Source organism: Sprattus sprattus (genome assembly GCF_963457725.1).
Source record: "Sprattus sprattus genome assembly, chromosome: 13".
NCBI lineage: Eukaryota > Metazoa > Chordata > Actinopteri > Clupeiformes > Clupeidae > Sprattus > Sprattus sprattus.
Genome location: NC_137911.1, coordinates 11,956,409 through 11,983,831, shown reverse-complemented (window position 1 = coordinate 11,983,831; position 27,423 = coordinate 11,956,409). Strand labels below are relative to the sequence as shown.

Below are 27,423 nucleotides of genomic sequence, written 5' to 3'. Positions count from 1 at the left end.
CAGCTACCATACATGCTGCAAACAAGTCAACTCCCTATACATGGAAGCATGTTTTTAAGCATCACTCTATACAGTATCTTTTAAAAGCCAGGATATCCTTTGACACAATGACACAACGGGAATAAGTCAAACCAACAATGGGTAGTTGGAAAACAGAGGAAATGGTGTGTGTGTGTGTGTGTGTGTGTGTGTGTGTGTGTGTGTGTGTGTGTGTGTGTGTGTGTGTGTGTGTGTGTGTGTGTGTGTGTGTGTGTGCTTTGTGTGCTGTGTGTGTGTGTGTGTGTGTGTGAGCAGTCTTATCAATTAGGCTACAATTTATCACAAGGGTGGGCACAGGAAAAAGGTAGCTTCCCCTCTTTTTATCAATTCAAATTAATTACAACATGTATTGATCACATAATACATGTTGTTAATAAAAGAGCAATGAAGGGGTCATCCAACAGTTTATGGATTTTATTATTGGACTATAATAATATATTTGGAATGTTTCAAATTCACCATCATTACTTTTACATCAGACAGTAGGCTAACTTATCTACCGGATGTCATTTATTGGGAAATTAGTATTTTTGGGTGACATCATTGCTCGAAGCTGAGAAAGAAACTAAGAATGCATGTCTTCGTTGTTTAGTGTGAGCGTCCGCTCCGTTTACTGGTCCATGCAGACACAAAACACTCGAAACGAGAGTAGCCTGTCTGGTGTCTGCCTCTGTCATTCCACGTATCGTAGCTATTTGCATTCGTGGGAAACACATCTCGTCAAAGTCATCCATATTTCCACCATTGCTTATCGGTTGTTATTTTTACCACTCAATTCCTTCCTCAAACCACAAGACCAACCACATTTTCAAAAGGATTGCAGTAGGATTGCGTCGGTTGCTGTCAAGAGACGCCCGTGCTACTTCGATTTACTAACTGCAAGGGTGAGGCTATTTTGCAAAACCTCAATATTTACTGCAATAAGCGTGTACTATTCCGAATCATTACAAACATGTGAATTTCATGTAATATTGTAGCGATAGGATGGCGGAGTATGTTTTAGGTCGAAATATTCTTCCTGGATTGCCATTGTTATTCCCTTACCACCCCATTTTTCGTAGTTGGTATCGGCGGTTACTATGCCTTCATTTCTCTGTTTCAACCTACACAGCTTCCACTGATGATGGCGTTTTACCGCGGGGTCGTCAAGAATATCGCGGAATTCTAAAACGTTATTTTTGAATGTGCCATTGCCAAAATGACTAGCATACGGAGGAAAAGCGGAAAATATACACCAATGAGCTCTGCAGTCAGGTAATGACATATTTTTTTTCTTTTGGTGACACGTTATTTTTTGAATGTAGGTTAGTGGGTTTTTCAGGTCGCTGCGCAGCTGCGAGCGAATACAGATGTTGACCCGGCTTGTTCGTCTTCCTTGGCCACCATTAACTAACGTTCACATTATTTTATCAAGCCAGCCCCTGCTACATTAATGTTAACGTTATTTAGTTGTCATCTTCTTAAGATCACCCGTAAGGTTGACTAGGAGGTCAGAGTTGCTAATCGTAGTTTATTTATAATTTGAAATATCTAGCTATCCATTTTGATGCCTGTGCCATGTTCATGACTAATGCTACGTTAAGGTTAACGTTAGAGACGCCCAGGTTCTATGCGGCATTAATGTTTAGCTAGCTAGCAATAGCATTTCAACATTCTGCAATTCGGGTAAAGCTATCGTTGAATATTTGTGTTGTTTAGTAATGTATCGACTTGTCTGCTTTGCTAATTACTTTGCTGTCCGATATGGTTTTTTTTTTATCTGTCGTCCACTAAATCATATATCAGCAAAATCCCTTATATTCCACACAAGAAGAATTACTGTTCACCAAAAGGCATTTTTATCTTCCAATCGTAACCCTCGCTAGATGGCTATGGTCAGAACATTCAGGTTTTTACATAATTCTACATTAGAGCTACTAAAGGAAATCCTTGCTTTGCATTCACGCCCGTGTCCATCTTGAAGGATGAGGGCTGTATGGTAAAGAAGGATGTAAACATCCGCTGCAGTGCATGGAGCTCTCTACCATGAAACGTGACTTTTGACGAGATAACCTATCCTATCTAGCTGGTTTGCCGGATGATGATTCAATCTTGAGATTAGGAGGTACCAGACTGGCCTCGCCTTGCCGGATTAAATACAGCGATTGTCCACCCAATTAACCTAGTAACGGGACGTATTAGGGTCACGTTTGGTGGAGTTTATTATACAGAGTCGCGAAAAACAGTGGCACGGGGGTGGCAAGAAGCAGTGGGGGAGTGGGGTTTCTAGGAGACTGAAGCTCTGTATTGTTGTCATCCTCCTCACTTCAACTCTCACACAGAAACACAAAGACCTGCATAGTTTAAGCAGCAGTTTCTCACAGATTGCCCGAAACGAAAGAAACCATTTAAGCCTAGCATCGGAGGCACTCTTTATATAAAGCAATGGATGTATTCATAACAGAAGAAAAATTATGACTCGTGTGTTAATGACACAATTTCTATTCCATGCAATAAATTCACTGGTGTACCATTTCTGTCAGATTACAATGAAATCATTGTACTTGGAAGTTGTGGGATGAGTTTTCCTTGTGTGTACTAGGCATACGGCCCAACAAGCTGCAGGGAAGGAGGTGGTGATTCGAGGGATTGCAGGCCCCTCAGGAAAAGATATAGCCAAGGGGGAATCACAAGCCTAGACATGTCCTGCTTCGGCTACACGTGCATAGACTGCATATGCATGTTTTTCTCTCTCTTCTGCTCAGAAGAAAATCTCAAGTCCTCTGGAAAGCAACCTATAGCCATTTCTGACATTCTGTGTTTTGTTTTAAACATATGGGACCAACACTGCCCTTCCCCCTATTGTAGTTGATTAAGATCCATTCATAATAGGACTATGTGCAATTTGGGCCTTTTTCTTGTGTTAACTTTTTAACAATGGGCATTGTCTTATGGCAATTTGCAGAAACCTTAGCCCAATTAATACAATGGAATGTGATTGGATTTGGGAAACGGGAAGAGCTTGTGTCTCAAAAGACTAGTTTAATAGTGCCTAGTTCTGGCCAATGTCCCAATGATTAGGCTATATCACATTCCAAACGTTTTGTAGCACTAGCTATCATTTTACACAGTTTGAATGGTGTTATTGTGGCAACAAGTTTTCTTGTGCTGGAACATAAAATGGTTAATTAACAACATTAATAGTAAGAATGACATTGGGCCTTGAGAAGGACCAGTATAAAACGAAATATTTCTAACTGGCACCAGTATGCATTGTTTCACCAACAAGAGAGAAACCATTGTTTGAATCCCACTTTTAACAGAGAGCGTATTGATTGCATGGAAATAGTCACAGCCTTGACACTTCCAACTGGGCAAAGCACAGACTGATTCTAGTTTTGAGTGTGGGGACGAGTCTAATGGATGTGTTCAAACATTAACCAAGTGGTCTGATCAATATGCCAATAAGCACTGGGACTGGAGTCTAAAGGGCCAAATGAGTTTGCTTCTATGAACTTGTACCAAATGAGCCCACTAGTTTCAGACATCAAACCCCTATTTCGACCGTGTCTGTTGTGTTACATCTGTGAAGAGTGTTCAGGGTTAAGGCATGGTGGTTAGAGATTGTGTCTCATGAATCTGATAGCTGTCCTCATTGTAACTTTAACCTCTCTGTTCTGCAGCTGCTCTCGCCTGCGACAGCTCCAGGCCATATTGAAGGACGGCGGCAACAATGCACCTGACGCCATTCTCTGCTCTTTAGGTGTGTGTTTCTAAGTGTGTGTGTGTGTGTGTGTCTGTCTGTGTGAGTGTGTATGTCTGTCTGTGTGAGTGTGTATGTGTGTGTGTGAAAGCTAGTGTAACTGGAGGATATTATGATTAGATGAATAATCCTCACCCCATGGTGTTCAGCCTCATTTCAGAGAATGACCTTATAATCCTAATACAGATCTTTCCAAAATTCTGTGTGTTTGTTTGTGCATGTGTGTGTGTAACAGAGAGTGTGTGTGTGGCTGAAAGATTACATTTATTATTATTAAGTATCAAGCAGAGAGAGATTAAGTTCATAATTATTAAATTTCAAATCTATAATCCTCCATTAAAAATGTGACTTATGTGATACGGATGTCTTATGGGTTAAGCACATGTTTGAAGCCTAACCAGTCCTCTCTGCCCCTAAGCAAAGGGTTGCTACTGCTTTGGTATTGATATGTCTGTGTGTGTGTGTGTGTGTGTGTGTCTCAGGAATTGATAGCCGGTACAATGAGGGTTGCACTGAGCTGGCCAACTACCTGTTCTTTGGCCTTTACCGGCACAACCAGCTGGACCTGGAGCACATCTCAGATGACCTCGCAGAAGAGGTGCTGGACGGTACGTATTCCCTGTCAAACCTGAGGGCTTCCACTTTCTCCACAGGGACTCATTTATACAGCTAAGCTATTACATGAAATGTTTAATACAGGCCCTACACTGCTGCTTTAATCTGCATTGCCTACTGCTGGCTTATTTAATGACTGGGTTTAAATACTGTTGTGGCACAGGCAAAACAAATGATCTGTGTTAATAGGTCAAGTTCACTGAACAATGACAGGCCCAATTATAGAGTTTGCTGGTGATAACTATGCTTTGAAGTCATGTGTATAGTTTTTCTGGCTCTTTTAAAAGCCATGTGATGATGAGCTGGAATATCCTTGGGCTAAGGAAGGGACAATAGCAGCTGGTTGACTGGAGGCAGGAGACCCTTGAGTCGTGTCCGCTCTCTCAGCGGTCAGGAATGCACTGAGGGGGAGTTGAACGGGGGGAAGGGGGATGCTGGTAGATGTCAGCACGTGCAGTAGCTCTGCCAGAAGACTTGGCTGCACGTGATGACGGCTCTTGTTGCCTCGTCTCACCCCCCCGCGCCTTTGTTTTTTTCCTGTGCTCTTATTTTGGAGATGTTTATCAGTGCTTGTTTTCCTGCCAGGCTCGCCTGCCCTCTGGTTGCATTGTGTTACACTGTGTTTATCTGGGTGTCGGGTTTTCCTCTGGGTTTCAGTCTTGGCTGCTCTGTGTGTGTGTGTGTTGAGTGTGTGTTTTTTATTCTAAGTGTGTGTTGCTTTCTGCTGCCCGCAGATGTGATCTTGCTGATTAAAGCCGAGAGCGTCCACCTATACTGCAACCCAGAGAACTATGGGTACCTGCTGCCCTACGTGGCCAACTGGAGGAACCTCCATCTGCACTGCATGACAGAGACGGAGGTAACCCTGATTTGGGCAGTAACCCCAATACGGCACCCGCCAGCCCCAAACATATGCCCAGACTGATCCGGTTTCTAAAGTTAATGACTTTAATCCCTAATAGTAATCACTTTAAGATAAACCTCTTTTCCCCCCTTTCTCTTCGTCTCCCTTTCACTATAATTTCCCCTCTCTTTCTCTTTCTCTATTGATGGCTGCTGTTATATGCCTCCTTTCCTGTTTTTCCCTTATATTTCTTGCTTTCTCTTATGTCTTTCCTACACACTCTCTCTGATGATCTCTTATTCTTTTCTGCATCTCTTTTTCTCTCTCTCTCTCTTTCTGTCTTTCTGTCAGTATGAGGATGAAGAGGCAGCGGAGGAGTTCAAGATCTCCAGTTTTGTGTCCATGGTGCAGGACTGCAGCCGCATTGGGATTCCCTACAGCTCCCAGGGTCAGTCAGGCTCCCAGATCACTTATCTCAGCTCAGCATTCACACATAGCTCTCCTCATCTCACCCACAAGCTCGTGCTTCAGCTGGGCTTTAACCACCACTTCGGCCCCCGTTTATTTGTGTGTGTTTGTGTCTGCGCTGTGTGTGTGCGTTTATAGGTCACGTGCAGACATTTGACATGTTTATGCTGGAGAAGTGGGCCATCATTCAGGCCTTTGCTCTGGAGGGAATCGGAGCAGGAGGGTTTTTCACCATGAAATATAAGGTACAGGTTTAGGGAGCAGGCTTTTCAGATTTACACAGTACAGATGTACAGCAATGCAAAGCCCATTTCATTACGTAGAGGAAACTGATTCAGTTCTACACAAGGTAGAGATTAAAGAAATCGAAGCGTGGCATATTCACAGAAATGTGGATGGGAGATTTAAAGAATCTGTATAATTCCAGCCATTTTGATTTTGAGACTGAAGCAATATAAGGTCCCATATAATGTCATAGTCCATTGATTGAAAGGTCCAGTGGGATTGAACTGTAAGTGATGTGTAATTGATTGTAAGGGACATGTTATGAAAGGACAGATGAAACAGCCAGACGCAGAAATAGCTGGCAGGAGCCACAGTTTCAGTACAAAGGTGATTTTATAAAACAATAATATAGATTTTTATAAAATGCATAAAAATGCTTAATTTATTATATTTTACTGAAGCAATATACAAATAAAGCACGGAATTGACAGAAAAGAACAGAAGTCAATTATATTGCAATGCTGTTTTGTCTATCTCTGCCATTATTTTTAGTTTCAAATCTGTGTTAATGAATAAATGAATGAAAACAAGCTGATTAGTTTGGCTTTGTGAAGATAAATCTCAGTAAGGATTCCAGAGGATATTGAAATGATTTGTGAGACCAGCCCCCTAGTGATAGAGACAAATTTACTTTAACAAATTTAATTGAATCATTCACTGCTGTTTCCCCTAACAGCCAGATTACTAACTGGACCCATGCGTATATCTCAGGATTAACAAGCATTCACAGGAGGGGAAAGCATAAAAAAAGTTCATATTTCTCGTATTTATAACGTTTGTAATCCAACTCATTTAGTATGTGATATTTGGCGAGGTTTGTGATTGGCTGTTGGTGTGTTAACTGTTCTCATCTCTGTTCAGCTTATGGATGTGAGTCAGAGGGTGTGGCAGACGTATGCTAGACTGGACCCCGTGTCTCTGGACCGCCTCATCACAGAGGTAACACACACAAACACACAGGCACAAATCCATACAAGCCAATAATTAAGTGTTCACACACAGATGTAAATGCACATGTATGTACAGTATATTATACAGTACTGTTATGTCATGTAAATATGGGTGTGGGTGTAATAATACAGTATATATTAATATTATGTGTGTGTTTATCGGAACCTGGCCCTGTTTGAGAGTGATACAGTATATAATCATACTATGTGTGTGTGTATCAGAATCTGGCCCTGTTTGAGAGTGATACATAATCATATTATGTGTATGTGTATCAGAAACTGGCCCTGTTTGAGAGTGATGCAGTATATATTCATACTATGTGTGTGTGTATCAGAAACTGGCCCTGTTTGAGAGTGATGCAGTATATATTCATACTATGTGTGTGTGTATCAGAAACTGGCCCTGTTTGAGAGTGATGCAGTATATATTCATACTATGTGTGTGTGTATCAGAAACTGGCCCTGTTTGAGAGTGATGCAGTATATATTCATACTATGTGTGTGTGTATCAGAAACTGGCCCTGTTTGAGAGTGATGCAGTATATATTCATACTATGTGTGTGTGTATCAGAAACTGGCCCTGTTTGAGAGTGATGCAGTATATATTCATAATATGTGTGTGTGTATCAGAAACTGGCCCTGTTTGAGAGTGATGCAGTATATATTCATACTATGTGTGTGTGTATCAGAAACTGGCCCTGTTTGAGAGTGATGCAGTATATATTCATACTATGTGTGTGTGTATCAGAAACTGGCCCTGTTTGAGAGTGATGTAGTATATATTCATACTATGTGTGTGTGTTTCAGGACCTTGCCCTGTTTGAAAGGCAGTGGAGCAGCTTCTTCGCCAGTCTGAACATTGAGACTCAGCTGTCCATGCAGGAGCTGTCTGAAGCCGTGGCAGGAGAGGTATACACGCACGCACACACCCCCACACACACCCACACACCTCAATCACACACTCACCAGATAGATCCCTGACAATCAAATCACAACACCTGCAGTTAGAGACCCACCAGTTAGAGCTTTCCTGGTCAAAGTCAAAGTCAAGTCAAAGTGTTTATTGTCGCATGCACCAAATTGCTTCAGTGCAGCAAAATTCTTAAGACTTGGCAGGTAACATCTACGCAGTAGACCGCATACAGATAACAAAATAACATATACCAAAAATAACATATAACACTATAATATACTGAATTTTCCTCACAGGATTAATAAAAGTTTATCTATAACATATAACATATAACAAGTAACAACAATTTAAAATACATAAAGGGCTAGCAGCAGTTTACAAGGTGAAAGTGAGGAATGTTAAATTCAATTAAAAATATGTTACCCAGATGCCACTGACAGGCATGCACATAACATATAAGCCAGTCAAATACCAAGTAATTTGGTGTGGTCCTGCTAGTTTGTTGAGAGCTTATACTGTCTGCACTGATGGAATTGCAATGCCATCTGTGATTTCTAATAGCAGTATTGCCTAGTGTCTTTGGGTTAGTCGTGCGGTGGAAGAGCTGTTGGATGTGATCAACCCATTTCACAGGGAAACTTGATTGTTACCCCAGGATGTGGACGCTCCATTTATGTTTGTCGAGTCATAAACCTACAAGCCACAGCCAGTCTCACAGTAATTTACCCACCTGTCATGGTCACATACCAAAGTGTTGCGATGGCTGTAGCCTAACAGGAACACGCAGTGCCCCGTGAAATTAACTGAATGGTGATACATTGTCGAGACATGTTGTGAGGTTGACTAATTAGTGTTGAGAGTTGTTAGGAAGTGATTAATCCTTGACATTCTCTCACACAGTCTCTTGCCTTCTCTACGTCGGTCTCTTTCTACCCCTCCCTCTCTCGTTCTTTGACTGTTATCTCATTTGTTTTCCTGTCTTCTCTCTATTCAGGCATTCCGCACTTACTTCTCCCATGGGCTGATTTCCAGCAATATCTCAGACAAAAGGTAACCGCAGCACTGCAGTCACACACACACACGCGCACACACACACACACACACACACACACACACACACACACACACACACACACACACACACTGGTGAATAACTATACCCACATAAACACAGCTATCAATCACAAACAAGGCCCTTTCCCCGCTGGAATGGTTGCTATGCATTAAGATAAGGTCATGTGTTTTCAGACAGTATTGATTTTGTTCCTGAGCTTAATGGTTTTATGTGTGTGTGTGTATGTGTGATGTCTGTTTGCACGTGTGTGTGTTGTGTGTGTGTGTGTGTGTGTGTGTGTGTGTGTGTGTGTGTGTGTGTGTTTTTTTATTCGGCAGTAAAAGCTGGCAGCCCTTTGCGCTGTTTGGGAGCCACTCGTCCATGGAGGAAATTCAGAGCTACTGCTTCACCTTCCCCTCTGAGGGCCACCAGATCCGTAACACCGGGTCCCACGGAGCCAGCTCCAAACACATGGTGAGGGCCCCTCATACAAACACACACACACACACACACACACACACACACAGTTACCGTAAACAAGACCATCTGAGAGTTACTCTAGGGCACACTTGACCCTTAGTCCATCTGAGAGTACCACTTGTGAACTTGTGACACACCAGGCTCATCTGTGGCATCTGTTTGTGTGTGTGTGTTTCTCAGGTTTTGCAGTGCGTGGCTCCGAAAGGGCCTCTGGCGTGTGCACGAACATACTTCTTTGGCACCACACATGTTCCATACCTTGGTAAGTGTGTAGTGCCATGTTTGTGAGTGTTTTCTGTGGTGAGTGAGTGAGTGAGTGTGTGTGTGTGTGTGTGTGTGTGTGTGTGTGTGTGTGTGTGTGTGTGTGTGTGTGTGTGTGTGTGTGTGTGTGTGTGTGTGTGTGTGTGTGTGTGTGTGTGTGTGTGTGTGTGTGTGTGTTTGTGTGCCTGCGTGCGTGTGTGTGTGTGTGTTATGGACTGTTCACCCGTGGTTTCACAGCTCTGATCGACTCCTTCCTCTTCTTTCTTTATCACAGGAAATGATAATGTTCAGCAGAAAAGTACAGAACTCCTGTGAGTATATACAAACCAAAGCTCTGTGTTTGGTGGTGTTATGTGATTTTTTTTTGTGTATCCTGACTGCATGGTGAATGCAAGGTAAAAAACGCTGTGTTTTATAGTATGAAATCTATTTGATATTTTATTTTTAAGATTGACGTGTTTGTACAAGGCAGTTTTGATCCGAATGTCTTTTTTACTTGTCCTTGAAGTGTGTTCCGTTTCGTACGGTCCATGTGGTTCTTTGCTTTTAGTGTTTTACAGTTGATGTATCTGACAGGGAACATAAAGCATGTCAGTGTTCTGGGTTCAAATGTGTGTGTGTGTGTGTGTCTTCCCTCAGGCTGCTCTCTCAGATCTACGCTGCAGCTGTTCAGGCAGTGCTGTCTGGCATCAAGTGTTTCTCCTACAACTCCAGCATCACTAAGGTACAGCACACTCTCCTCTGCACAGCGCACACAAGCCCAGCCAGCACAGACATACAGCACAGTACACACCTCTTTACTGAAATACATTGGCTCTGGGTGTTTCTCTTGCTTTGTTGGTGTGTCTGTTTGGGTGTGGTGTGTGTGTGTGTGTGTGTGTGTGTGTGTGTGTGTGTGTGTGTGTGTGTGTGTGTGTGTGTGTGTGTGTGTGTGTGTGTGTGTGTGTGTGTGTGTGTGTGTGTGTGTGTGTGTGTTTATGTGTGTGTTTATGTGTGTGTGTGTGTATATATATATTAACCCTGTATTTTGCTTTTTCAGGCAAAGGATGTTGCAGGGCAGACTTTCCAGCGTAATTTGGACTCCTTCGGTTTAACCCAGTATAGGAATGCTCTAAGGTAACACGTACACACACTGTCACACACACTGACTACATATTAAACTCTCATATGAAACTGCCACTGTTGGTTTGTCTTTGTTTATTATTCTCTGTGAAAGGAGAAATCTAAAGTTAGTGTCTGTCTGTGTTCTGTTTAGATCTAAGGCAGTGTTTAGCATTCGGGCTGTGAACAATGAGGGCAGGTGAGTTAGTACACACACACACACACACACACACACACACACACACACACACACACACACACACACACACATAATCATACTCATACATAACCTTTTTGCATTATGAGGTCTACATAATTGCGTTGTTTGTCGCTTGTAGAGTGGTGCCCTTGAGTCAGCCAGAGAGCCGCTTCCTTCTTAAAACGGTAAGTGAATCTAATTTTGGCCTATTTGTGCCTTTGTAATTACCAGAGTTCCAAGGTCAATATGAATTTATTACTTATGTTACTTATGCTGTGTTCACACAAAGGGTCTTTTTCTGGAGCTGTAAGTGGATGTTTTACAATGAAATCCTGTGGAGTTGACCATGTTTAAAAATAAATGTCTGCCCTACGTCAACCACTTCTTCAGCTGACCAATCATAAGTGAAGTAGTGAGACCTGTCATTTTCCATAATAACCACCAAGGTAGCGGTGGGGAAACACATGAGCACAGTGAATTATGCTACATGACATGACAGTTAAACTGTATCACCAATATTCATTTGTGGAATAAAAATGGACGGCTTGCTAGCAAAACTACGTTAACGCTAGATTAGCATAAATTGTCATGGTAACAAAAGACACTCTCAACTGTTGTTTTGAACAAATGCTGCCAAACTTTTTCATAAAAAAAGATCCTGTATGGGAACACAGCCTTATTGCTATCTCAGAGAGTGTCTTGAATGTCCCGAGTGTATGAATCTAAAGAATCCTGCAGGGTCCTGTTGAGTAGTGTACCTTAGAGCAGAGAGACGTAACAACAGGTTGGGCATGTGTTTACAGTATTTGAGATTTAGTTGTTATTCTTCTCCCCCATGCAGGCCTCCATGTCTGTGTATGACATCCCTGATCTACAGCGAGCAGGAACGAATCTGGGCTCTGTTATCTTCTCTGAGTCCTTCCTGGAGTCCAGCATTTACATTCAGGACAAAGGTGTGTGTGTGTGTGTGTGTGTGTATGTGTGGGTAGGTGGGAGAAGGGTATTTAGATGTGTCCTTATCTAATAAGCTTTATGTAATGAAAATGGTAAATAGCTGTGCATTCATGTTTGTGGATTTTATGGTGTTTAATTGAAATGTGTTGGACCTCCTGTGTCCTGCAGAGGGCGCCATATCCTCAGACAGCTGCTTTACCATCCTCACTTCATCAGTGCCGCGATATGTCTCCTGGCTGGTATACACCATTTTAATCTTCCTCTCTTGCACTCTGCTGCATTCCCTCCCCCCACTCTCTCCGTCTCTCTCTCCTTTTTTTGGGTGTGTTGTGTAAGAGTGTGTGCAGACATTTTTGTGTGTGAATACTGTCCACTAATGTTTGTGTTATTTCTCACAGGTGGAGGACAGTGATGTGAAACTCTCTGAGCAGGCCCAGCAGTTACTGAAAGTAAGTGTTGACTATCCCTATGTTAATATTTTATACACACTTTAATACACCATACATTCAGGAGCACACACACTCACTAATTCTTATACAAATCCATACACCTATTTACAAAAACATTGTGTGAGCACATCAACCAATGTGTGTGTGTGTGTGTGTGTGTGTGTGTGTGTGTGTGTGTGTGTGTGTGTGTGCAGGCTGAAGAAGGCACATGTTTGGGGACCCTGCTGGCTGTTGGAGACTCAGCCCAGGTGTTCTCCTCTAGTCCACTCTGCACACCTGAAGAAGGTAAGGGTTGATTTCCTTTCTCTCTCTCCCTCTTTGTCTCTATCTATCTCTCTCCCTCTTTGTCTCTCTCTCTCTCTCTCTCTCTCTCTCTGTCTCTACGTTCTGTCTCTCCCTAAGAAACAGCTAAACCTCTTTCTCTCTTTTGTGTGTGTGCGTGTGCTGCAGGAAAACTGGTGTTTTTCTCCGAGGGGCTGCTATTTGTCCACCCTCAGTATGGTGCAGTCACTCTCTCCAAGAACCACATCAAAGGCCTCAAGCTGTATGACGGGGTAAAGACGCCTCCACACACCCTCTCTCTCTCTCTCTCTCTCTCTCTCTCTCTCAACCACACACACACACACACACACACACACACACACACACACACACACACACACACACACACACACCATTTCAAAGCTCACTACCTTTCCTCTCCTGTAGGATGACAATGACGATGGCTTTCAGTGTGTGTGTGTGTGTGTGTTTGTAAATGCTGTGAATACTGTATGTGAAGAATAAGACCTGGACCTGTGTGTGTGTGTGTGTGTCTCAGGAGTCTCTGTCAAAGGTGTCAGTACTGTATGTCGAGTATGAGAGCTCTCTACTCCCATACCTCCCCTTCCATCTGCAAAGCAAAGACCACTGCCTGGGCCTGGCCTTACTGCACAACACCAAGAGCTACAGAAGCCTCTACTCACAGGTCCTTCAGGTGTGGCATGGGTCGGACTCAACCTTCTGCCTTCAGATGGTGGACGCAGGTCAACTCAGTGAGGAGCAAATGAACACGTAAGACACACACACACACACACACACACACACACACACACACACACACACACACATACATTGGGATTCAACTCAAGGGAAACAGGAGGCAGGCAAGGTTTTCTCTGTATATGGATGCCAACATAGGACTGCCAGTGTTTGTATCCGAATTAGCATATGAGGGTATTTCCCCTTGGTGGCATTTCTGAAAATATTTATCAAACACACACACACACACACACACACACAAGGACACACACTTACACATAAACTCACGTTCACAACCTCCTTCATACTAGCAAATGCACACACACACACACACACACACACACACACAGCCATTAAGGTGTGTGACAGGATGATGGAGGTCCCTGGTGTGTCCTGCAGCAGATGTTGACCCAGTTGCACGCTGGAGCTTTAAGCTCTCCATGCTGCCGCTTTCCTCACTGTCTCAGATGTGCCTGCCTGTGTGAAAGTCTGCCTGGGAGCAGCAACAAGCAGCTCTCTGATCTCAAAACAAGCTCTCATCCAGATGGTCTGTGTGTGTGTGTGTGTGTGTGTGTGTGTGTGTGTGTGTGTGTGTGTGTGTGTGTGTGTGTGATCTTCTCCTCACAGGTACTCAAGATTGCAGTTATTCAATGAGACTCCCAATTCACTCAATGCACTCAAACAGAGAGTAGTGCTTAAGACGGCATACCCCGATCTCCCTGATCTTGATAGGTAAACACACTTACATACACAAACAAACATACACATACACACACACAAACACACATACACACACAAGCACAGAGTCACACACATACTATATATACCTGAGTATGTGTCTATATGACTGAACACATACAGTCTGACAACTAATGAATATATTGTGTATTGTTGTGGGGGTATGATGGGTAATCATAAGTGTGTTTGGCCATGCAGGTTCCGGCAGCATTTTGCCCTGTGCAGCAGTGTGTGCGACGAACCAGTGAACATTGACCACTTGGAGGCGCTGTTCCCCAACACACACATCAGTGCAAGTCTGCCTGAGAACAAACACAAGGTTAACATACACGCACAAGGACAGTCACACATAAATACAGACACACAACACACAACACACACACATACGCACACACATACACACACACACGTCTGGGTGAGACTGCATGCACAAGGTTAGCACACAAGAAGCACACATCTCAATACAAGGCTGTTGTACTGTAAGCAAAAGACACATCAATGCAGAAAAACAATATGGTTCACCTTGTCCTTCACACTGTTCTCCCAATTTGTAAATGCAAGTGTGCATACACTTATCTAACTTGCAGTATGTCTGTGTGTCATTTTTGTATGCATGAATTTGTCTGGGTGTTTGTGTGTGCGCATTTTATTGCACGTGTGTGTGTGTGTGTGTGTGTGTGTGTGTGTGTGTGTGTGTGTGTGTGTGTCTGTCTGTCTGTCTGTCTGTCTGTCTGTCTGTTTGTAGCAGGTGGTGGTGTCTGTGATCACTGGGTTGCCAGGCAGCCATAAGGAGAGCTTGTGTGATTTCCTCCTCAGCCTCAATCAGGAGTCGAACAGGTGAGTTGGACACCACTCAACTTCCTCATGTTATTTACCCAGTGCACTGGTTCACTGATAGCCAACACTCTATTTCAATCAAGTATTTGTTTATCTGACCCATCTTGTTTTTGTTGTGGGAAGTATAGTATATTCAGTATATAGTACATACAGTATGTTCAAGCAGTGCTACTCAAAATGTATTTGATGTATTTTCTTCTTGTGATCAGTGAAATCTATTTTAAGCGTTTGTGAGGTGTGTGAGCTGATGTGTTGATTGGTTGGCAGGTGGGTGATGTACCGCCCCTCTCCAGATACGATTGGCTTCAGCGCATCTCACTTGCAGCAGTTCCTCAGCAAAGTAGTGGAGAAACAGAAGCAAAAAGAACAGAGAGTTCTGCTGATGACACCAGGGTAATGATGAATCTGTGTGTGCATCATGTATCCTGATATACACACACGCACAGACATATGCACTCACATCCTCTTGACTAGTGTTGACTAGTGATGTAATACGTCGCCTGTCACTATAAGAGGAACTGGATGATCTTTGCTGAAGACCACACATTCCCAGCATAATAACAAATCTCCACAAGGTTACAAGGTTCAACCAGCTACTGACATAATGAAACGACAAAAGATTTGAAGTCATGCCCTTTGCCCATGCTGGAAGATACAGGGAATCGTGGTGTTGTGTCTTGCTTTTGTGGTGTGTGTGCTGTTCCTTTGGTGTTTTTTGTTTTGAGAGAGATACTAGATACTTCAGAATGAACTAGACCTTTAGACTTATTTTTAGTGACATTCCAGTGGCTCTTCTTAAAAACAAAAAGACAAATAAGAATGTTGTTAGCCTTTTCAATCAATGCAAAATTGCTCTGCTAAAATTGGAGGTAGTTATACTGACTGCCACGATATGTCTTGGACGCTAAATTGTTTTGTGTTTGTGCGTGTGTGTGTGTGTGTGTGTGTGTGTGTGTGTGTATGTGTGTGTGTGTGTGCGTGTTTGTGTGCGTGCGTGTGTGTGTGTGTGTTGCGTGTGTTGCGTGTGTGTGCGCATGTGTGTATAGGAACACAGACGTGCTGGAGGTGGTGCAGTGTATTGTGTCTCATCCAGACCCTGTGGTGAGGTCAAGTGTAAGGGTTGGGGCAGTGACTGCCTGTGTGAACCCCCTGAGCTCTTACATGGAGCACAGGTATGTTTGTCTGGAACAGTTCAGTCCAAATGCATCCAAGGTCACTCTCTGTTAGAACAAAAGAAATGTCAAGGCTTGCAATACAATTATTTACTTTTATTTTGTATTCGTTTTATTCGTTTTTTTAATTGTAAAAACAGTTGCATATATTTAACTGATTGATAACCTAATTTGGCAAAATAACTCAAGCTGTAATATAAATAATCAAAGCAAATTGTATGAAAATATGTGTCTTGAATAGAGTCCAGTCTCTCAAAGTTGGTATCAGTATTTGTAGTGATGAATGCTCTGTTAATGAGCTGGGATTTTAGTTCTGTGCGGTGAAGTGATACGATCTGTTAGCATTCATGCTTATTCTGAATACCATTCTGATGCAGCTCTGCAGAAGCCCTCTTGCTCATGGTCACACTGTGGTCTTGTGATTGTCTGAGTCGAGTATGTGTCAGGCTTATCTGTCTGTCTGTGTCACCTTCCTCAATAGGTTCTTCTTCCCTAAACTCCTGGAGCAGTGCAGTCAAGGTCAGTGGCTCACTTATTTATTTTTTCCAGCGTATTCACACGTGCTTGTGTGTGTGTCTGCACAAATGTGTAATATTTGTGATCTGTTCTGATTTGGGCACCATGTCTTTCTTTACCGGTAGACTTAACTGAAAAGTGTGTGTGTGTGTGTGCGTCTGTGTGTGTCTGTGTGTGTGTAAGTGGCTTTCATAGCTTAGTCATTTCGAGGAGAATGGGCAACATCGATTTGTACTTGATTTGGCTGGGGCCATCTCCATCTAGCTGGGGGCACATTCACACAAAAAGACACAGGCAGCTCAAACACAAAGTCATTTGAAGGTTATTTCAGAGTACTTGAATACTGACCTAGAGTCCCTCTTTCAACCAAAATCAGTCTAGAAAAGGCCACTGCACATGAAAAAGGTACTGCACTTTAAAATGAGGTCTGCAGTTTTTAATATACTACTTAACAGTTGAACACTATACTGATGCGGTGAATATGGAGAACCAGAGGAGAGTGGTGCAGTACTGGTGGATTTATAAGGCGCTAAATATCCTTAGAAACAGTGAGAGATCCTGCCCCACACCATCCCACACACACAGGCCTGCAGCAAAGAACTAAACGCACGCCGCCAACCCGGACATTCAGACACCATCAATTACACTAATCTAATTAACATGAATCAGATTGATATTACCGGTAGATCAACATGAAAAGGCTCTGCTTCGCATTGATGAACATGCTAAATTAAATTAGATTTAGTTTATTGCACGCATAGGGACTCTCTCGCTTAGAATAATTGGCTGACTTGCAGTAATAATTATTACTACTAGTAATTAAAGGCTGTCTGGTACGATGTATCGGCAGACTTATTAAATGAACATAAAGTTAACAGAATAGTGTGAGTGTTTGATGGATTTATTTCTATTAAGATGCAGTTAAAAGAGTGGTGAGTGTTTGTGTGAATTGATGGGTCTATTAACTCAGCCATCGATTTGAAGGATGGTTGTTGTTGGCTATCATCCACTCTTTTGATCCAGAGCGTTTAGTTTCGCATCTTAAAAAAAGTAAAACTAAAAGATAGCCCTTTGAGTAGGGAACATCTTACAGGTTTGACCGCCTAGAAGAAAAGCCTTCAAAGGGAGAAAGCCCTGCGTATCTTTCGTAAGAAGACTGAAGGTTAAATGTGTGGAAAACAGAACCTTAAAGAGACGGTTGGAATCTCCTCTGTTTAGATGCTTTGTGCTTGCATATGAGTGTATGTGTTTATATGTGTGAATGTTCATGTTTTGGGGATGAAAACACGGTTAATGAAACATGCGTGTTTATGTGTGTGTGTTTGTGTGCGTGTCTATGCGTGCGTGTGTGTGTATTGTAGGTGTTGTCGGTAATGTCGTGTTCACTGGCCTGACGGAACAGAAGCACCATCTCCTTCAGCACGTTCAGCAGCTGGTCCGATCGGCCAATCCCAACACTGCATTCATCCTGGCTGACAGAGGAGCAGTCACAAGGTGAGGACACACACACACACACACACACACACACACACACACAGCAGTGTTTCCCCTAGGTTTACAGCTTAGGGGGGGGGGGGGGGGGGGGACGGCGGCAGGGGCGCGGCGCGATGCACCGCGGCGGCGGATGCGCCGCGGACACGGACACAAACACTTAAATGAATTATGATGTTCATGTGTTTCTTTGAATGACAGCAGTCAATAAGTATAATTTTACATGTTTTATGGTAAAGGTAACCTTAAATGACTTATTTTGTGATCTGGCACTATATTTATTAAAAAAAAATAATAATAATTTTTTTTCTTTTTTTTACTTGACTTTCCAGGGGGGGCGGGCGGGGCCGTTGGGGGGGCGGGCCGCCACCCTAATATCATTGTAGGGGAAACACTGCACAGATGAAGATACCTACACTACTTCATATACACAGACACGTGTCCACGTACAGTACATCTGCACGTACACCCTCACCTACTTACACACACACACACACACGCGCGCGTGCATAGACAATGCGGCGGGGCCTAGACTCAGTGCTATCGTTATCCGGAGCTGCACTGTCTCCGCTGGGAAGCGCTCTGATGAGAGTGGCCACATGTGGAAGCAGATTGAATGGATTGATTATGCTAAAACTCTTTTTATATTACCGCCGCACGCGTTATGGTATTACAGCCATGACGTCAGCGCTGCAGTAATATTTCTAATGTACAGTCTGAACGGGGGGGAGGGGATGCTTGTTTAAGAATGGAATGTGATTAATGTGTTTGTGTGTGTGTGTGTTTGTGTGTGTGTGTGTGTTTGTTTGTTTGTTCGTACAGGACTGCCGACATGAGATTTATTCTCTCCGAGAACAGCTTTTCCGAGGCTCATATGATAAGGGCACGATACCTGCTGTACCCAGGATGGTAAGATATACACACACAGTACACAAACTCTTACACAAACAAACAGACACACACACACACACACACACACACAAACACACACACACACACACACAAACACACCAACTCACTCGCTGCCTAGTAACAGTGCAGTGTTTGTGTCAGCTACCTTTGGCATGACCAGAGACATGGGAAGCTCCTCCCAATGGGACACCTCCATATAGACCCCTAGTACACATTCAAACACACACACACACACACACACACACACACAGTCACACTGTCACACTCAGAGCACATAAAAAGTGACCTTATCGATGATCAGAGCAGTTAATGCTGGTGATTGTATTACTGATTTACTATGTGTCAGATATCTATGGCTACATCCTTACTCAGTCCCTTTCCAGTTTTGACCCTGCGTGTGTTTTTGTGTGTGTGTGTGTGATTACGTTTAAGTAAGAACATGCACAAAAATATATGGGTGTGTATTGCTGTAATGGGGATTGTGTGGAATGTGTTTGGACAGTCTGTTTGCGGTGCATGTGAGTGGGTATGTGCGTCCTAATAGCATGTTTTCATGATTGTTAAGTGTGTGTTTTTACACGTGTTTTTATTGGTGTTGATGTGCGATGGCTACTGTGTGGCTGTCTTAGTGATGGCATATTTCTGTTACTGAGTGTCTATGCGTGTATGTCAGTGTTAATGGCGTGTGTGTGTGTTGCAGGGCTGGAGGCAAATTTGTGTGCGGCTCTGGGTCTCTCTCCATCTCTCAGATTTGCCTGCAGTTTAGCCAACCGCTAGAGAGAACCCTGTTCTTGCACCATTGCAAAGGTGAGTGTGTGAGTGTTTGTGTGTGTGTGTGTGTGTGTGTGTGTGTGTGTGTGTGTGTGTGTATGTGTGTGTGTGTGTGTGTGTGTGTGTGTGTGTGTGTGCGCGTGTGCGTGTGCGAGAGAGAGGGAGATGCCTGTATCTTTGAGAATAGAGGAAGCAAAAAATGAAAAAAGAGGGGGAAGACATGAAGGACTGTGTATGTGTGGCTCTATGTTGGTCTGTGTTTGTATGTGTGTCTGGGTGTGTGTGTGTGTGAAAAAGAGAATTGTAACGCTGAATAGGTTTTGTTCTTGTCTCTGCATATTAAAGACATAGAGGGGGAGAAAGCCAGCAAGACAGAGAGTAGACACAGATTTGGTGTGTGTGTGTGTGTGTGTGGTTTATCCTGCATATGGATCTGTATATTTCTCACGCGTGTGTGTGTGTGTGCGTGTGTGTGTGTGTGTGTGTGTGTGTGTGTGAGTGTGTTTGCTGTGTGTGAAATGGAGAGTGATACTCTCCCAGTCCAGTAGTGTGAACTCACGGGGTGTTGCCAGGCGACCACAGAAGACTGAGTCTGATATGGCAAAGTAATCCGGATTATATAAGCGTTCACACACACACACACACACACACACACACACACATGCGCGCGCGGGAGGGAATGTGTGTTTGCAGCCGCTGCCAATTAGCTGCCTTAACCAGCGCTGCTAGCTCTGTTTCCCCTCTCTGGGGATGACCGCTAGGGCAGCTGATTGCCCTGCTGTGAGTGTGTGTGTGTGTGTGTGTGTGTGTGTGTGTGTGTGTGTGTGTGTGTGAAAGATAGAGAGAGAGTGCAAGTGTTTCTGCATGAAGTCATTTGGGTTTCTGATGGTTCATTTTGGTACGTGTATGTCTGGCAAATGTATGCGTGTGTCTGTGAACCTAAAAGACTTTTCCACTTGCGTTTGTTTGTTTGTTTGTTTGTTTGTGAGTGTGTGTGTGTTCATTGCCAAGATGAGTCAAAATATTAACGTATTCAGTTGAGAGAGAGAGCTTTTAACAGACATCACTGCCTGTACTAAAAAAACATGTTTTTCAGGCACATCCCTCTGCCTTTAATGTCAGTTAATGACTGTTCTAACTGATTTAAGCTTAAAGCTGTCTTTAGTGACTGCAAAAAAATGTCATAAGGCAAGCGCCATTAGAAGAGAAAAGCTGGTTTTGCTGAATTAAAAAGAACTTGATAAAACATTTCAAAAAAGTCCAATTAAAACAAGCAAAAAAAAAAAGCAGCATTGTGTTTGAGCTCAATCTCTTTTCTACATGGGTGGTTATGTGAAAGATACTCCCGTATGTATATTCATGTTATTAAACCTTCAGAGCTGGTGGACGCAGACCAGGGTGTTTTCACTGTGTGAGCGTCTTAGGTGGCCATGCATACATAAACCAGTCCAACTGCCTGACCCAGATCCCCCTAGACCCCATATATGTTATTATGCAACTAGTCCCGTCCCTATTATTGCACATTGGGATTAGCACATTATGAATGTAATCATACTGCTGTAGTCGTAGTGGTTGATTTAGCTTTTTCTGGCTAGTGCAGTAGTGATAAGTACTAGTGCATTATTCAGCTTCACTGCACGACTCCCAGCCAATCTAACGATTCTTTTTTTCACATTCTGCTGCCACTTTTAGATCATTCTTGAATGCTTTTTATTAAAATTCGTACATATACTGCCTTTAAACCAGGGGTCTCAAACTCCAATTCCGGCCCCCCAAGCGATTTTATCTAGCCCGCAAAGTTCCATTGATTATATATATAGAAAAGTGGGCCACCCCAACGTTTACCATAAACATCTGGCCCCCCAATGACCAGACTGGACACCCATCAGCCCCTAAGTCATTTGAGTTTGAGACCCCTGCTTTAAACAGTTATTCTACAATGATGTCAAACAGAAGGCCAAAGATGTGTGTGGCATAAAACCACACTGTCAGGAATGGTGTTTTTACTAGCTAAAATCTCATTTCAGAGGCTAAAATAGGGACAGTTAAAGTGTTTGGTGGGTGATTGAATTCTCCTTTTTTTTTTTTTTTTTTTACTTTGGAGTCAGAGTGCTGGATTTAATTACGAAAGGACCCAAATGAGCATGGCTATTCTTTTTATTAATATCAACAGGTAGCTCAGTAGCAAGCCCTTCGGTGAACATTACATCAGCTAGCTCTATAGCTTGAGTGCTCAAATAAAGACATTGAGGGTCTGTTTGCCTCGACTAACTTAATGTAACATAAATATATATAAATGTTGATGAAGATACTAATGGTAGCCTAGGTATCTTTCAGCCATCAAAATGTTTTCACGTTCTGTAGTCTTCAGCATCTACCACCTTAGCCACACGTTTTGTTTGCTTCTTCAAAGGTAGTAAATTAATACACTGCCCCTAATCTGCTTGGGGCGGGGAGTATGAAATCATTTAGCTCGCTAGCCGACAGCTAGTCAGGCTTACCTGTAGTATGTCGGCAATGAAGTGTAAAGCTCAGACCTGATTTAATCAGTGAATCCTCTTATTTTATGTTTCACCTCATTCAACCACTTAATGCATAGCAAGCATGATTGCTCCTTACACAAATGGAAATGGAAGTGAAGTGGGCCGTGGTCTCCGGTCTTTGACCCTGCATTAAGACCATACACATGTATTCAAGTGCTCTTCATTAGGTTATTAAAACAGGCCCCTGTGTTTGTATAATTATGTTATGATGTTAAATTGTTTAGATGTAGACACAAACACGTAGTCATACATGAAGAAACAGAGTTGACGTATATAATGAGTTTTTGTGTGTGTGTGTGTTTGTGTGTGGGTGTGTTTCTGTGTGGGTGTGTTTGTGTGTTTGTGTGTGTGTGTGTCTTCTCAGCACTGAAGTCCTCTCTGAAACTGAATCCATTCAAGGGGAACATCTACCATCTCCAGGGAACCGTGCGCTTCTCTGGTATGCTAACACACACACACACCTTTCCCCTCTTTACTCTGGTAAGACCTGCACACACCGCACACACTACTTTGTGTGTGTGTGTGTGTGTGTGTGTATTTGTGTGCTTTTCAATACACGTCTGTGACAAACCGTGACTATAAATTGTGCTTTGCTACAGTGGGAGGACATGAGAAATGGGAAAAGACTATGTGTGTGTTTGTGTGTGTGTGTGTGTGTGTGTGTTTGTGTTTGTCTGTCTCTGTGTATGTTTGTGAAAATGGATAGGATGTTTCACCTTCCCATGTCCTCTCACTGCAGCAGATCTGTTAGCTGTCCCTGTTTTTCTGTCAGCTGTATTAACAAGATGGCGGCACCACAGCCTCTGTCCCCTTGAGTGTGTCTCTCTACCGTGGGTGAGCGTGTGTGTGTCTAGTGTGTGTGCGCGTGAGCTTGCGTGCGGTAAGCACGTGCCTCTGCGTTTTGCCCTTTCACACTGGGAAGCGGTACAGAGCCGAACGCTAGCACTGGGCTAGCCGTAGGCTAACAGCATGGACGGTAGGACTCTCGAAATGATCCGTCGTTTCTTTCTCTTTTGTCTTTCTGGCCTTGCCTCACTCCAGTGCTGTGACCATTTTCAGTTCCACACTCATCCCCTGATCCCCAATTAGTTTTCTTCTTCTCTTTCAGTTCAACTGTGTAATGACTTATCTGTTTGAACTGCATGGAGACAGATTCTTGCATCGATATACAGTCATTTGGTATTGGTTCTTTCAGTTTTCCAGTGGTTCACTTGGTTGTGTGAGTTCAGTATGAGTTCAGTATGGATCAGAATGGTTGCGTGGATTTTTTGTGTTCTGTGCTCTTTTTTTCAGTGGTGGGTGGTGTGAATTCGAGTGATTTCAGTTTGGTTACATGGACTGAATTCTGATTGGTTATGTGGACCCTGAATGAGATCTGATTGGCTGTGTGGACCCTGAATGACCTATGATTGGCTGTGTGGACTGATTTTTGATTGATTTTGAGGACTGATCTCTGACCGGTTGTGTGGACTCCGACTGAGTTCTGATTGGTTGTGAGGAATGTGAGTGATCTCTGATTGGGTGGATTACGAGTGACCTCTGAAGAAGCTGCTGATCTCTGATTGGTGTGTTGTGTGGAACTGTGTGAGCTTTGCTTGTATGGATTTTGCGAGAGATGCTGAATGATATTCTCGGTTTGCGTGAATTAAGAGTGACATATGATTGGGTCGGGTGATTTTGTGTGACTTGTGTGGATTCAGAGTGATTCCAGTTGGTCGAGTGAACTCTGAGTGAGCAGTGGTTGGTTGGTTGTGTGAAAATCAAGTGACCTGATTGGTTGCCATAACACCAAAGTGCTTTCTGACTGCTTGTGTGGAACGTAAGTGAACCCAGCATTTTTCGTTTATTTACTTTTGGGTTTCCACTCATCGTCATGTGGATTATGAGTCACACAAAGCACCATGGGAAGCGTAGTCCATTCATTTCTGGTTCAAATTTTTGAGTTGTAGTTGTTGTTTTTTTCTGTGATTGCAGTTTGAGTTTGTTCCTGTGTGTGTACAGAATGCCTCATGGGTTTTGTAGTTTCACTGGTGGGCTAGAACAGTGGATGATGGGATGTTTGCCTGTGGCACAAGATGCATGTTGTCTGTTGGTTGTGGTTGCTGTAGTTATAGCTCTCACTAGACCACCATGTTTAATGGTGCGTTACACCCATTCCCATGACTAACGATGTGTCTCATGGATGAGCAGAGTTTAATACTGGATTTGTGTGTGTGTGTGTGTGTGTGTGTGTGTATGTGTGTGTGCATGATTGTGTTTGTGTGCCTGTATGTGTGTGTGGGTTTGCAAATCTGTGTGTGTGTGTGTGTGTGTGTGTGTGTGTGTGTGTGTGTGTGTGTGTGTGTGTGTGTGTGTGTGTACACGTGCGTGCTGCAGACTCCAGTAAGCTGATGGAGGTGTGCTTAAACACTTTGACTGGGAATCTGACTCTGGTGGAAAAGGCCCCCAGCGGTGACTCTCCCTGCCCCCCCTCTGCCCTGCTCTTCCATGGGGTCGGGCTCACAGAGGACGGCCTGAAGGACTGGCTTCGGCTCTGTGCCAAGCAGGTAACCTCGGAACACTCTTACACACACGCATATACACACAGACTGTAAACAAAAAGAATAAATGCATAAGCAGTGAGACCCACAATATCAGTCAAAAGCAGGCACGCACATACACTCACATGCACATTGCATCATCTCTACTGCAGTTCCTGTTTATTTAGATATGCTTAGCTCTGACTCAGGAGTGTGTGTGTGTGTGTGTGTGTGTGTGTGTGTGTGTGTGTGTGTGGGTGTGTGTGTGTGTGTTTGTGTGCGTGCCTTTGGCAGAAAATGATGAAGAAGGTGAGGAAGACCCACAAGAGTCTGAGCCCACAGGAGCTGAGGATCATCCATGTGAGTGACTCAGACACACACACACAGACACAGAGTCACACACACACTCAAACACACGTACAGGGCCACCTCAGGGCCTTTTTGTTTTACATAATCAATCTACTTCATATTCAAAGCGCTCTTCTCGTACACTCTAAACACATCCACAGACACTTGTAGCCAATTTTCTCCTGCACTTGCTTGCAATCACCCTTATTTAGAATATATTTTTCATTGGCCATTTAGACAGTAGGGGAGGCTTTCACTTAGGGGGAATCCCAAGGCATTAATTTGTTCTGCATTGTCCTTGGGTCATAAACATTCTGTATTAAAAATTATACATGATCTATTTTCAGCAAGTAATGACCTCTACATGGAAAATACATTCCAATTTCCACATTGCCTCTTTCCATATTTAGCTACGTTAAGAACGTCTACTCCCCCACTTACTCACTATATAGAGAAATGTACTGAGTTCACTATGAAGGGAATCAGACGTTACAACAACGGGCAGATTTTGGACACTACATTCCAAAACATTCCATTTCAGTAACTTAGCAACATAGTAACACTAATATGGCAATGAACTGCTTACCTTCAATAAAATAAATGTGGCTTTCGTTTCATTACTCATACAGATTGTTTTCTTGATTTCCTTAACTGTCCACACACATTAAGATGGCCTATAGGAGGTATAATAAATACATACAGTATACTAAATGTTTTCAGACATTAATTAGCTTTAAAGTGTCAGGCATACTTAGGGCATATTTATCTGGTTACTAATATAACTAAGGAATGGTCAGTTTTCTTCTTTAGTTCATTCAACTTGCAGTAAATTGTGGTATACTGAAGAAATTGGAGTGTCTGTGTAGTGTCACCGTCTATACACTCCAATTGGTGTTGTGCGTGGGAATTTGGTAGTGCACTATTAGCTAACACAATTTCCAGTTGAGTATTCACTATTTTTTGAACATATCTTTAATATCACTATGTCTATAGTACCATTGTTTCCACTCATGCAAAGGGAACCTGTGCATGTTTAAAGACACTATAGTGCATAAATACCTAGAAACAGACAGACAGGCGTGCTCATTGCCCTATGCTGTTGTGCAGGTGAGCCGCCACCTGGACCCTCTGCCTCCCGGAATCTTCTACAATGGCCATCAGTACGTCAGCTTCTTTGGAGAGAAGACTACCCTCCACCCTTGTATCCTTTATTGGAGTCTAATATGGTCTGATTGGTGTTTGTCTGTGTATGAGTGTGAGGTGTTTGTGTGCATGAAGATTCCATTTAGTAGCATGTCATGTGTTGGATGAGTGCATGGAACTGCTGAATATTCCTCACCACAGTTTGTGTGTGTGTGTGTGAGAGTGTGTTTGTGTGTGTGTGTTTGGGTATGTCTGTGTGGGATTGCATGCTCATAGTCATATGTTTTGATGAGTAGATGGGAAGTCTGACTTCCATATGTCGCATGTACATGCTTGTCTAGGTTCTCATCAAGCTCATTGCACTCCTTTACAGACAGCGAGGATGTGTGTGCTTGTTTATGTGTGTGTGTGTGTGTGTGTGTGTGTGTGTGTGTGTGTGTGTGTGTGTGTGTGTGTGTGTGTGTGTGTGTGTGTGTGTGTGTATGTTTCCCAGACTACTTTGTACTGTCCTTACATGTGTGTGTACAGCGATGGAGCAGTTCATAGAAGAGTATCTGCAGGAGGCTAATAAGGAGATTGAGCGCTTTAACCGCGAGCTGGAGCTGCAGGACCAGAGGGACCTCTTCGACCCCTAGGCAGAGGCAGCCCCTCCGTCCCTTCTCATCCGGTCGTTCTCTCCATCCTCCACTGCACTCTTTTGTTCTCCCCGTCCGTGGCGGTTACTCGTTATACACTGCCACATTAATCCCTCCATCGTTTAAAAAAGGGAAATGGCTCCCCTCGGGTTGGTTGATGGGGTGGGGGGTGGAATGGATAGTAAGGGGAAGCTAGGGGGTTGTTCCCACGGAAACTTACCAGGCACATAGCCATGGCAACAGGAACATACGGACGAGAGATCCTGACCAAAACCAACTTCAGTCTTAAGCGCGGACCTCTGTATGTGTCCGAGTTTGTTTTTCTGTCTGTGCCTGCGTGTTTGTCCTGAGTTGAACTGCTCTGTGCAAGGTGAGGCGTTGAATAGAGACTGGTGTGCACTCAGGCTCCTGTGTTGTGTGTGAT

The 27,423-nt window shown here is 43.3% G+C and overlaps 1 protein-coding gene across 1 annotated transcript; it reads left to right on the top strand.

Moving 5' to 3' along the window:
- The first annotated feature begins 868 nt into the window (after positions 1–868).
- Positions 869–27,021, top strand: dnaaf9 (dynein axonemal assembly factor 9). The gene is made up of 37 exons (XM_080850751.1): positions 869–923; positions 1,151–1,293; positions 3,702–3,781; positions 4,264–4,389; positions 5,131–5,255; positions 5,592–5,688; positions 5,847–5,953; positions 6,855–6,932; positions 7,751–7,852; positions 8,851–8,906; positions 9,249–9,384; positions 9,571–9,652; positions 9,926–9,962; positions 10,291–10,375; positions 10,691–10,767; positions 10,907–10,951; positions 11,091–11,136; positions 11,793–11,904; positions 12,074–12,144; positions 12,304–12,354; positions 12,549–12,639; positions 12,805–12,908; positions 13,175–13,407; positions 14,002–14,106; positions 14,311–14,431; positions 14,861–14,949; positions 15,217–15,342; positions 15,996–16,121; positions 16,603–16,640; positions 17,999–18,131; positions 18,951–19,037; positions 19,741–19,847; positions 22,719–22,793; positions 24,731–24,900; positions 25,168–25,233; positions 26,329–26,422; positions 26,893–27,021. Exons 2-37 carry the CDS (start codon positions 1,238–1,240, stop codon positions 26,997–26,999), a joined length of 3,441 nt encoding a protein of 1,146 aa, XP_080706877.1. The 5' UTR covers positions 869–923; positions 1,151–1,237; the 3' UTR covers positions 27,000–27,021.
- The last annotated feature ends 402 nt before the right edge of the window (positions 27,022–27,423 follow it).

Bases quoted from the DNA above. Each gene is read 5' to 3' on its own strand.
- dnaaf9 (XM_080850751.1), top strand. From the start codon at position 1,238: ATGACTAGCATACGGAGGAAAAGCGGAAAATATACACCAATGAGCTCT. The intron at 5,954-6,854 runs GTACAGGTTTAG...ATCTCTGTTCAG, and splicing joins TTTTCACCATGAAATATAAG to CTTATGGATGTGAGTCAGAG. The intron at 11,137-11,792 runs GTAAGTGAATCT...TCCCCCATGCAG, and splicing joins GCCGCTTCCTTCTTAAAACG to GCCTCCATGTCTGTGTATGA.